This window comes from Miscanthus floridulus, chromosome 6, assembly GCF_019320115.1.
Source record: "Miscanthus floridulus cultivar M001 chromosome 6, ASM1932011v1, whole genome shotgun sequence".
Classification (NCBI taxonomy): domain Eukaryota; kingdom Viridiplantae; phylum Streptophyta; class Magnoliopsida; order Poales; family Poaceae; genus Miscanthus; species Miscanthus floridulus.
The window spans coordinates 6326524-6337859 of NC_089585.1; the positions used below are offsets into that span (position 1 = coordinate 6326524).

The 11336-nt window shown below is 49.8% G+C and overlaps 1 protein-coding gene across 1 annotated transcript; it reads right to left on the minus strand.

Annotated features, from left to right (window-relative positions):
• Nucleotides 1–842: 842 nt before the first annotated feature.
• On the minus strand, nucleotides 843–10351 carry LOC136457513 (cytochrome P450 90D2-like). The gene is made up of 8 exons (XM_066457547.1): nucleotides 9854–10351; nucleotides 9417–9756; nucleotides 8350–8499; nucleotides 7932–8207; nucleotides 6897–6986; nucleotides 6569–6754; nucleotides 5235–5356; nucleotides 843–1653 (listed from the first exon to the last, which is right to left on the minus strand). The coding sequence occupies exons 1-8, from the start codon at nucleotides 10306–10308 to the stop codon at nucleotides 1566–1568; spliced, it is 1707 nt and encodes a 568-aa protein (XP_066313644.1). The 5' UTR covers nucleotides 10309–10351; the 3' UTR covers nucleotides 843–1565.
• Between the last annotated feature and the right edge of the window lie 985 nt (nucleotides 10352–11336).

The following is an 11336-nucleotide window of genomic DNA, read 5'->3' on the forward strand; positions in this document are numbered from 1 at the left end:
TATTCCTTCTTTTTGCAGCTTCAGCATGGTGCATGGAGAAGCTGAGGAGCAGGAAGCACGATCACACAAAGGCAAAAGCTGGGCTGGATTGCCCCGTCACTCTCCAACCATCCATTCCATCCATCAATCCATATCCATTTCTATCGCATCATCTCTATCCTCTCCATGTACTGTACATATAATATACGTTCCAAAATAAATGTACGTCTCAGATAAATCACTCCTTTTCAATTTAACTAAGTATATAAAATAGTATTAATATTTTATATCTCTAAATAAGTTTATAACTTATTATAAAATACATTTGATAATCAATCTAGTGATATTTCATTACGTATTATAAATATTAGTATTTTTATATATTTAATTAAATTTTAAAATATGACTCCTCAAAAAGCAATATATGCGTTTTAGAATGGAGAGAATACTCCTATATATTACTCCTTCCGTCCGGTTTATAAGACGTTGTCTGATATGGTACGACCGTCCGAATTATACTTTGAATATTTATTTATGTTATATTATATTATTTTATGATTATAAACTTATAATCATTAGATAATATATTTGATTACAAATCTAATAGTATCAAGTCTGTATTATAGAAGTTAAAAATGTTGATTAAATTACTGATCAAAGCTCATCAGCCTGTTCGGTTGGCTGGTTCGTATCGTTGCTGGTTTGTGAAGAAGTACTGCTGGCTGGTTTGTGTGAGAGAAAAATACTGTTCTGACTGAAAATTTACGGTAGCCACATCGAAACGAAACTGTTAACATACATGAAATGCCTTATAAAATGGAGTACTCTATACTTTATGCGTCATGGTCTGCTTGGACCTGTCTCTCTAGGCCCTATATAGGGTATACTTCCTGCCCCAAGCAACGCAGCAGCATGCAGTACCAGAGACCCAGAGAGAAAACCCCAGACAACTTTCCAGTAGTCAAAGTCCTAGCAGTAGACACTGGGACCCGGCCATTCCTCTGAGCACAATCCACCACCACCTAATAATCTTTAATTCATTTGGTTTTAGATGGGGATTATTGTGGAGCACCATCCCAAATCCCAATCCCTTGTGACATAACTAGTATATAGTACACAGTGCTCTATTATCACCATCAAGGCCTATTCATGACCACATGATGGGTCGTGCATGAATGCCTATTGCATTGCCTAGTAGTATAAGTAAATACTACCACACTAATACTCCTACTACTACTACTGATTACTCGTAGTAGAGTAGTGTACTACTCATACGGTCGATCAATGTGCCTCTTCTGTACACGTACGACCTCCACGTCCAATCTATATGATGCCTATAGCAATGTGGAGCAGCAACACATTTCGGAAGGACGACCCATCGATCACGATCAGTGTGTAGACGCGCCTTTTGCTGACATGGTTCTTCGAGGGTCCTCCTGGCTCCCCCATTGTTGCTATATACGTATATACAATCATAGTGTATATATATTTATATATATAGTGCTTGTGTAGAAAGTTGTTGAGCCGCTGCATATGATGTGACTGAAATCTGCATGCATGCACAAGCAGCTAAGTCCGCTAGGTAGCTAGTCTTTGCTGGTGAGCCTGATGGGCATGCCTCGCTTGAGCCGCACGGTTGGGAAGTTGACGATGTGGTCCTCCTCCGCCACCCACCTGCAAATGCAATGCAACCAACAAGCAGCAGCATCGATCAGATCAGCACGTAGCAGAGCAGGGGGCCGGGTATCAATTCAAATATTCAATGCTCCCATTTGCCTGCCATCCATCCATCCATCTCCATGCAAATATGCAATGCAACGAACAACAACACGATGCGAATCCATCTGCCATTATGCATGCATGCATACATATGCATGGTGGTCGAAATCGCCATGAAAACGACCTCATCTCATCAGGCAGGCACTGCAGGCTCCGCGCTGTTGATGACCAGTCAAGTAGGAGTACACCAGCAGCGAATTTTAGGCATTTTTTAAATTCAGGGTGTAAAGTTTTGGGTGTCACGTGAGGTATTACATGGGGTGGTTGGATACTAATAAAAAGACAAATTATAGAATCCGTCAGTAATTCACGAGACGAATTTATTAAGCCTAATTAATCCGGCATTAACACATGTGTGTACTGTAGCACCATGTTATCAAATCATAGACTAATTAGGTTTAAAAGATTTATCTCGTAAATTAGTCGTAAACTGTATAATTAATTATTTTTTTAGTCTATATTTAATACTCTATACAAACCTTCAACAGGACAGGACAGGGAGTAAACCTTTTAGGAAGAATGTAAACAAGGCCTTAAAGTTCAGCAAGATGCAAGAGTGCTATGGCCTATGGCTCGCGGTCGCTGGCTGGCTACGTGTTTATGCCGGTCCACAGCCGGGGCGGCCATACCCTGCTGCGGTGCTGCCTGCTGGCACGTCGTCGGTCGAGGCATGCACACCTTGACTGATCGGTCAAAGCTAGCGTCCATATAATCTGGCAGCACGCCTACTATATATATTTATATACTTATTTTATTCTCCCGTTCTCGGCTAGGGATGAAAACGGATCGAATATGGATGGATATCACCGATATTATATTTATTTTCATATTTCTGTCCGGTTTCGGATTCGAATACGGATAGTGTCAACTATGTCGGATAGGATACGATTGGATATCGACATCATAAATATACGATTTGAGTATTCGGATACGAATACGGTATCGGATGTTGGATATCCGGACTCGGATACGGACAGATCTCAGCCCCTCTGAACGGATTCGGTTTCGCCGTACCGTTTTCATCCCTAATCTGCATGCCTGGACCGTGGACCCTGCAGCTGGATCATGCATGCTCGGGCACCGGACCCGGCACAAAGGATGTCACCCATCTGATCTGAATCTGATGGAAAATATTTTCCACGAAGCAAAGCCAACACGGCCGGCCACACGGTTGCGAGCGAGACCAGGAGTAGAGTACTCGTTCTCTCCTGCCGTTGCCATACCACAGGCGTGGGCAGTGCAGGGGCGACGACACACGTGCGGCTGCCTGGTGCCTGCTGCTGCTGCCGGCGCTGTAGCTGCACACGGGTGCCGCCCTTCCGCACGTGCTGCTGCCTGCTGGTGGAGGTCTCGTGCGGTAGTGCCTACTGCCGAGCCCACAGGCCATCCAATCCCATCCCACATACGTACTTCCCAGGCCGGCCATGCATGCATGCGGCAGGCAGGCAACCGCCGCTTGCCTTGGCACACACACGTGCGGCCCCTCGCACGCGCGCACAGGCAGCAGTGGTAGGACTGACCTCCTAGGACTGTAGGTAGGTAGGCGTGCCCCTAGCTGGCCCTAGGTTATGTTATGTGTGCGCACGTACGGTACGATGAGTTGGTGGTACTTGCGCGCGCGGCCATGGGCCATGGCACACGTGTGGCCCCACATACCCTGGCCCCGGCCCCGGCCCTCTAGGCCTCTAGTATAGGGGTCCTCCGTGCGTGCAGGCATGCATGCACTGACCTTGCAGTTGCATTGCACAGCGACACAGCGTTGGTGCATGGACCTCCCTAGCCATTAGCTAAGATCTGACTGCACTGTACCAGCAGCGGCAGCGGCAAGGATCGAAGATCCAAACCTCGATTCGCAAATTATTGGATCCCAATGAACTTTTCAGTTCGCGGTTAGTTATAGGTGCTAATCACTGCTACAGAATTTAACTGTATGAGTGGCTCTAGAGCCTCTGTAGGGATAGTTACGCCAGCCGCCCTTCCCAGGATGTTCCTACAGAGGGTGCCTCTGTAGGGACGGTTTCCTTACCGCCCCTGCAGTTCCTCTGTAGGAACGGCTGGTGTTTTCAGCCGCCCCTGCAGTGCCTCTGTAGGGGCGGTTGGTGTTTTCAGCCGCCCCTGCAGTGCACTCTGTAGGGGCGGCTGGTGTTTTCAGCAGCCCCTGCAGTGCCTCTGTAGGGGCAGCTTGTATAGTGTGCAATCTTACTTTCCTACCTAATTTATTCTAGTATAGTGAAAATTAGGGTCTAATTTCACTCATAACTAGCTCAAGCTACATGGAAGAAAGAGAAAACCTCAAATCAAATTACTCACTAACCGACGAATTAAACTTAAATAAAGAGTTGGAGACGCATTTTCTTACCTTTTAGAGCCTCTCCACCAAAGGATTTGAGATCAAAACCTCCCCCCTTAGTAAAGCAATTTTTAGGAGGAGCCCAAGGCCTCCTAACCTTTTTTTTGTGTAGAAGAGTGTGTCCCGAGGTGGAAGAAGAGGGTGGCTGCTATTTATTCGTGCGCCATCAGTAGGGGCGGCTGGTGATTCAGCCGCCCTTATAGTCAGAACTGTAGGGGCGGCTGGGGCGGCTCAGGTTACCAGCCGCCCCTATAGTGACATCTGCTGCAGGGGCGGCTGGTGATTAAGCCGCCCCTACAGATCAGCCCCAACTGTAGGGGCGGCTCAGGTTACCAGCCGCCCCTACAGTGACATCTGTAGGGGCGGCTGGGCTGCTGGGGTCGGGGATGCCCATTGTAGGGGCGCCCCCAACCCCAGCCGCCCCTACAGTAAAAATGCCCCGTTCCTACAGTAAGAATTTGGTGTAGTGAATAATGCAAACTCGGTTAATGGTCGGTCGAGATCAACCGACTCATCCATCCTGCATGAGAAGGCCTGGCTAAGTTTTGTTTCAAAAGGACGGTAAAAGCTTTTGCCACGATGTTCAGCCTGTTCGGGAGACCGTATCGTATCGTGGATTATTTACTGCTGGCTGGTTTGGTATGAGAGAAAAACACTGTTCCCGGCTGAAAATTTACGATCGTTTACGAGCAAGCGAACAGGTTGGTTACTATTGAGGAGGAGGGAAAAAAAATAAAACAGAGTTCCTTGATTCAGTATTTTTAAGGAAAATGGGCAAAAAGAAACTCATATAACTAAGTGTCGGTTTGGCTAGGTACTTTCCGGCTCGGGCTCCGTGCTACAATGCCGAGAAGGAGAAATTTGGCTGCGTTCTTCCAGGCCGTGTTAGAACAGCCGAAAAGGGGAAGAGAGAGAAAAAAAAAATTAGCTTCATCCGTGTAGCATCTTCGCCACACATTATCACAACTCGCACAATAAGAGAAAACAACACCGAGCACAACTAGCACACCTCCATACAACTAAACACACATAAAAAAAACACGGAGCAAGGAATTGAAGGGTCATACCGAAGAAAAAATATTGCTAATGGACCATGGTTACATGGGCGGGTGGGATCGATCCATACCTGAAGCTGGTCACCAAGTGATGGAGAAAGATGGAAGCTTCCAGCCTGGCCAGATCCAGGCCAGGGCACAACCTCTGCCCACCACCAAAAGGGGTGAAGCTGCTGGTGCTCGTGTCCTTCTCCTGTTCATCATTAAGTTGTTGACCAAGTTAACGCATTATTAGGTTTCCAAGAATCAAATCACGATCATTGTAAGCTTTCACAAGTAGCTAGCCCCACAACATTCACTTGTCGTCACCAATAATCGGTTTAGAGTTCATCTATATATGGCCTGGTAACATGCAGACACTTTAAGCAACCATGAGCAGAGAGAGAGAGAGAGAGAGAGAGAGAGAGAGAGAGAGAGAGAGAGAAATCAAGAGTCGTTTCCTCGACCAATGTATAATTAGGGACTTATTCGATAGACCAATGCATAAGAACTGAGTTATTTCTCATAATGTTAAATATGCAGTACAGTCATTTTCAGAAACTAATTAAGCAAAGCTGAGCGTGATAAAAACAGCAATATGCAGAGGTTTGACTAAAGATGGCAACGGGGACCCGATCCCCGATTCCCCGCGGGGAATTCCCCTATTAGGGGACGGGGATGGAGTCAAATATGCCCCCACGGGGATCTAAACGGGGAGAAAACGTCCCCCGTCGGGTTTGGCGGGGACGGGTCTGGGGGAGCATTCCCCGTCCCCGATACCCGCATCCCCGCCCCGTTTATATACAGGCTTTGCTCTCTTTCCTGATGGCCCAACCAGCCCACGAAGGCCCAATGTCTTCTGAGTATATATAACATCAATAACCCTAGTTCTACACCTTTGTGATGATTAATATCTTGCTTCTTGCTATTTAGCTATTTTTGGATTGTGATTCGTGGTGTACTCTAATATTGTGTCGATGAACTCATGTGAATGATGATGAATTAACCTGAATGGTGATAAACAAATGCGGGGACGGGGATCCCCGACGGGGATCCCCGACGGGGATTTTTCCCCTCGCGGGGGCGGGGATGGGGGAGAAATCGTCCCCGTGAGCTTTGGCGGGGACGGGGACGGGGATTTTTTCTCCCCGCGGGGACGGGGATGGGGAGGCAACCTCCGACGGGGAATTCCCCGTTGCCATCTTTAGGTTTGACAGTGAGTGGTCTCTGTTATTTTCCTGACATACTTACTAGGTGTTAGTACAGGGCAATTCCATGATGAGCTTACCCGTATAATATAGGAGTAAATTAACCCACATGTTAGGAGACCCACAAGCCCCACTCATCAAATCCCAATTATGCTGGTGTTTCCTAAAGGAGTAGCAATTGGATGAACATCTCTACCAAATGTGGGGCTGAATCTCACCTTCCACCTCCATGGATTGAACCTGTAGGGCTCATCGTAGCGCTTGTCGTCGAGATGGACCGATCGGAAGTACACAAACACGCACCAACCTTTCGGGATGAGATGCCCCTTCACCTCGACGTCCCGCACCGCCTTGCGCATGATTCCGTTGATAATATTGCCCATCCGCAGTGTCTCCGTTATCACCTATGTATGACCAAAATGTTTTTTTGTCCATGTAAGATTTGATTGTTAAACCTGAAGAAAATGCATGCGCATATCTCCTAAAGCCCATGATCACTGATGACAGAGAAATTTTGGAGCCATGAGGACAACTGGGTCTACTTACATGTTGTGTGAATGACAGTGACATGTAGTCCGTCCACTGCAAGGTCTCTCCCATGTCGGTTTTTCGCCTCTTGAGCTGCATGTTCTCCTCCTGACAATTGCAATTTGTTTGGTGAATTGTTGCAGCGAAAATGATCACTGAAGCTAACTCTATTGCGTTTATTTTTTTATTCCTGATGAAGAGAAAGAAACCAAAACAGAGAGGCATATCCATGTTCTCTAACAGTAAAGACGCAAGCAGAGATCTCATTGAGTTCGTTGTTTCATTCACGTGGCATCAAATCTGAACAAGGTGGGCAGGAGAGTAAATACTTAGCACTGTAGAGCTGTAAATGGAAAGTAGTAAATGACAGGATGGTCGATGCTTGAGTTGTAGTATCTTTCTAGGTAGCGGAACCTTTTGCCCTTTAGTTCCGGTATGAAAATATCCATGCTAGAGAATAGACCTATTTTGTTTGTCCAACTGATGGCACGTGCATCTGTTCATGTTTAGGCGCACATCACCATCAAATGCACTAGATGAACAAATTAGCCTTGTCACCATAATCCATACAAAACAGCGCCAAAAGCGGCATGACAACGTCTAATTTGAAGTGACTAAATGCGTAATAGCATGACTATCTATCGACCAAGAAGATGGCACAGCACATCAGGGCGCGCTGGTGCAGAGCCTCTAGTGGAGCCAGACGATGACTACCAGTGATGTCTATGTTCACTATGCATCGGACCTTAACAATGCCGATTGGGCTGGGTTTCTTTTCTTATATGCTTAATAAGCCATAGTTATTGTGCTAGTGCTGACTTGTCGACATTAAAAGGTGGGAATATTTGACAAATTTGCGCTATGTATGTATCTCTCTGTCGACAGTCAAAACAGATGCTAGTGCCTGGTTGCCATCCATTTGAAAAACTCATTGAAAAAAAAAAACATCCTAAAAGGAAATATAAGATGCTACACTAGTGACTAGTAATTGACAGACAAGTAACATATATACAGAGATGCGCACTGACATAGTCACATACAGCAGTCACTTACCTCCAGTTGCTGCAGAGCAAGCGGGCACTCGCTGAGATACTTGACGGCGAGCGTGATGAGCACGGGCACAGAGTCCTCGGCGGGGATCATCAGGTCGATCATGTTGTCGGATATGAGCTCGTCGGTGAGCTCGTCACTGCCACCGCTTACGAGCACGTCGATGGCGTCGCGCGGGGGCCCAGCCTCGCCCTCGCCGCCGCCGTCAAGGGCGGCCCTCTGGCGCCGCCTCTTCTCCTGTATGATCCCCTGTATCAGCCTGGCCATCCTCTTCTTGGCCTGGCAAAGTGGCAACAGATTCATTCATTCGGCTCCTTCAGTGCAGTGTCTGTGAATCTGTGATCGATCGATAGGAGTAGAAACCCAAGCAGACAGAGGTGCTGTATAGCGAGCATGGTAGAGCCTGTGTAGTGTAGTGTACCTGGAGGGACCTGTAGAGCCTAGTCCCCGGCAGCTTGATGGGGAGGGACATGAGGCCGACAATGAATTCCTGGAACTGGTGCTTGAGCTGCTGCATCTCCGGGCCTGCCTCCAGCCCGATCAGACCCTTCACCAGGATCTCGAACACGATCTGCTGCCCACACAGCAATTCATTCATTACTCACTGCGTACTGCATGCACAGTGATCGGTCGATAGATACATACGGAGTACATGCACAAACACCATTTCCCTCAACTGTTATCTCTCTCTCTGTCTGTGAGACTGTGCGCCAAGCCATCACGAGCAGCCTGAGCTCCTCCTACTCTTACTCTACTCTGTGATGAGCACTTCGACAGTACAAGTGCCAGAAAGAAAGGAGTGCCCTGTACTGTACTGTAGGCTGAAGCTCCACCCCACACACACCGGGGCAGGGGCAGGGGCAGGGCATGTAATGAAGGCGCGCGCGTGGCGAATTGATGAATGGGGGAGACGAGAGGAGGAGGAGAACAACAGGTAGGCAGCAGCAGTGTGCAGTGTGCAGTGTGCAGTGCCACCCCCAACTTCCCCCAATCCCATTCCATTCATCTTTCTCCATTGAAAGAAACCATACCAGTACACCACCACGCCCGCACGTAGTACTGTACTGTCACACGGACGGATACCAAAAGAGTATGTGGAGTGGAGCATGGCAACATGGCAAATTGGCACGGTGGAGTGGAGAGGAGGTGAGAGCGACGGGGCCGCCGCCCCCGCCCCTCGGATAGCGCCTTCCATGTTGTGACACGGCAGCGCACGTGTGCACGCCGGCCGCGCCCTTGGTCCGCGCGCCACCATGCCATGGCCAAATGCCGATGCCCAATGCCACCACTGCCAGCCATTCCTCTCCACGATCGATGCTCCTGCTGCTAATTCTCAATCACTAGCTAGCCAAGGACGTGGGCGATCGAGGGGCAGGGCTGGGCCGCCGGCATGGAGGATGGCCTGAATGAACCATGACGCGGTGCGGTACGCCGGTGCAGGCTGCAGAGCAGAACAAACAAGCAAGCAGAAGGCATAGGGCGGCGTACCGTCTTGGCGTGGTCCTGGATGCGGAGAGGCGCGGCGCCGGGTCCCCGGGCGCGCCAGGCGTCAAGCGCGGGCGCGAGGCGTCGCTGCATGTCGGCGGTGACCTGCGCCTTGAGCTGTGGCGACTTGAAGAAGGCGCCGACGAGGCCGTGCACGCGCCGCTGCAGGCTGCCGTTGATGAGCAGGATGGAGGACTTGCCCATGAGCTCCGTCAGCGACCGCGGGTACCAGGGCACGAAGGCGCGCGCGTCGCTCTGCAGCACGAACCGGCTCACCTCCGCGTCCGACGTCACCACCGTCGCCGAACCGAACAGGTGCGACCGGAACACCGCGCTCCCGTGCCTGTCAGCCCATCAGCATGCGTGCCAGCATGTCACGACTCACGTACGTGCGTGCAGCAAGCAAGGAAGCAGGTGCAAGTGCAAAGCAGGCCACTTACAGCAGGCGGCGCTTGTCGACGAAGGCCTCCGGGCAGGAGGAGTAGGCACAGGACACGAAGTCCAGCGTCTCGCCGACGAGCGGCCACCCGAAGCTGCCCGGCGGGAGCCGTGCCGGGGCCGCCTGCTGCTCCTTCCCTCCGGCGGCCCGCTCCCTGCCGCTGAGCCTGCGGGACAGCAGCACCCACAGGCAGACGACGACCGCCGCGAGAAGCAGGGGCGGCAGCAGCAGCAGGGCGGCGCGCGCCGGCTCCGGCGGCCACGGAAGCAGCTGCAGGGTGGTGGTTGACATGGCTGGCTCTGTCTCTATCTCTGTGCGCGTTTGCACCCACCGAGGCGAGGCGAGGCGCGCGAGAAGTGAGCTAGCGAGCGACTGAAGAAGCTGCGCGAGGACGAGGGAGCAGATGCACGGCAGACGCCACTTATATGTAGCGTGGCGTGGCGTCAATGGAAGCATGGAATCGAATCGCCAAGTGCAAAGTACACTACAGACTACAGGGGGGAGAGAGAGTAGAGAGTGGAGAAGAGAGGAGAGCCCTGGATTTAATCATTAAAAAAAGGTATTTATATTAATTTATTATATATATACTATACTATACTGTAGTACTGCTACTATTAGAATTCAATTTCAAAGTGAGGACGGATACTAAAATATATTTTTCCGATAGATGGATAGGAATTTTAAAATGTTTTCTAGCCATTCAAAAATGTCTTGTGTATAGTCCCCACGTCTATTGATGGTGTGTCGTGGCAGGGGCAGCCGGGCAGCCAGGTGAGAGTCCCGAGCAGAGATGAGGTGAGCGAGACTCTGAGAGTGATGACCGGTGCTCAGCCTGCTCAGCTCACCGCCTCGTGCACAAGAGCCCAGGACCCATAAAAAAGGCCATGACAAGGACGCCTATTTTTATTTGATGATTGACCAATACCAGAAAAACTCCTAGAAACAGTACTGCCGCAGTATCCTCACGACACCAAAGGTACATACGTACATACTAGTAGTACTATTTGAAAACTGAAACTTCATTGTATTCGGAAAAAAAACAGGTGAAATTCAGGAATACAGTACTAGCTGCCGCCTCCAATGTCGGATAGCGGTGGTCAGTCCGGCCGAATTTTTTATTTTTTAGTCTTTTTTTCAAAAAAAATCATAAATATGTCGCTCCAGGTAAGATTTTAAAATCTGGACCTTAAGCTCGATGTCATCGTCGCTGGCGCCGAGCTTACACATGCTGATGTCGAGCTCTTGGGCTCGAAGCAGACGTGACGGTGATTTGGCAGGCACCTCGGCGCCAGTAACCCTAGCGCCGAGCTCGGCGCCGTAGATCTTGGCGTCGAGCTCGGCGCCAGGGTTACTGGCACCACGCCTGTCTTACGTATGGGCCCAATCCTTTCTCTCTCCCTCTCTCTCTTGCACCTCCCTCGCCTCGCCTCGCCTGAGCAGCGCACCGCCGCCGCCGCTCGCGCCCTCTCCCGCCCCCGGCCGCC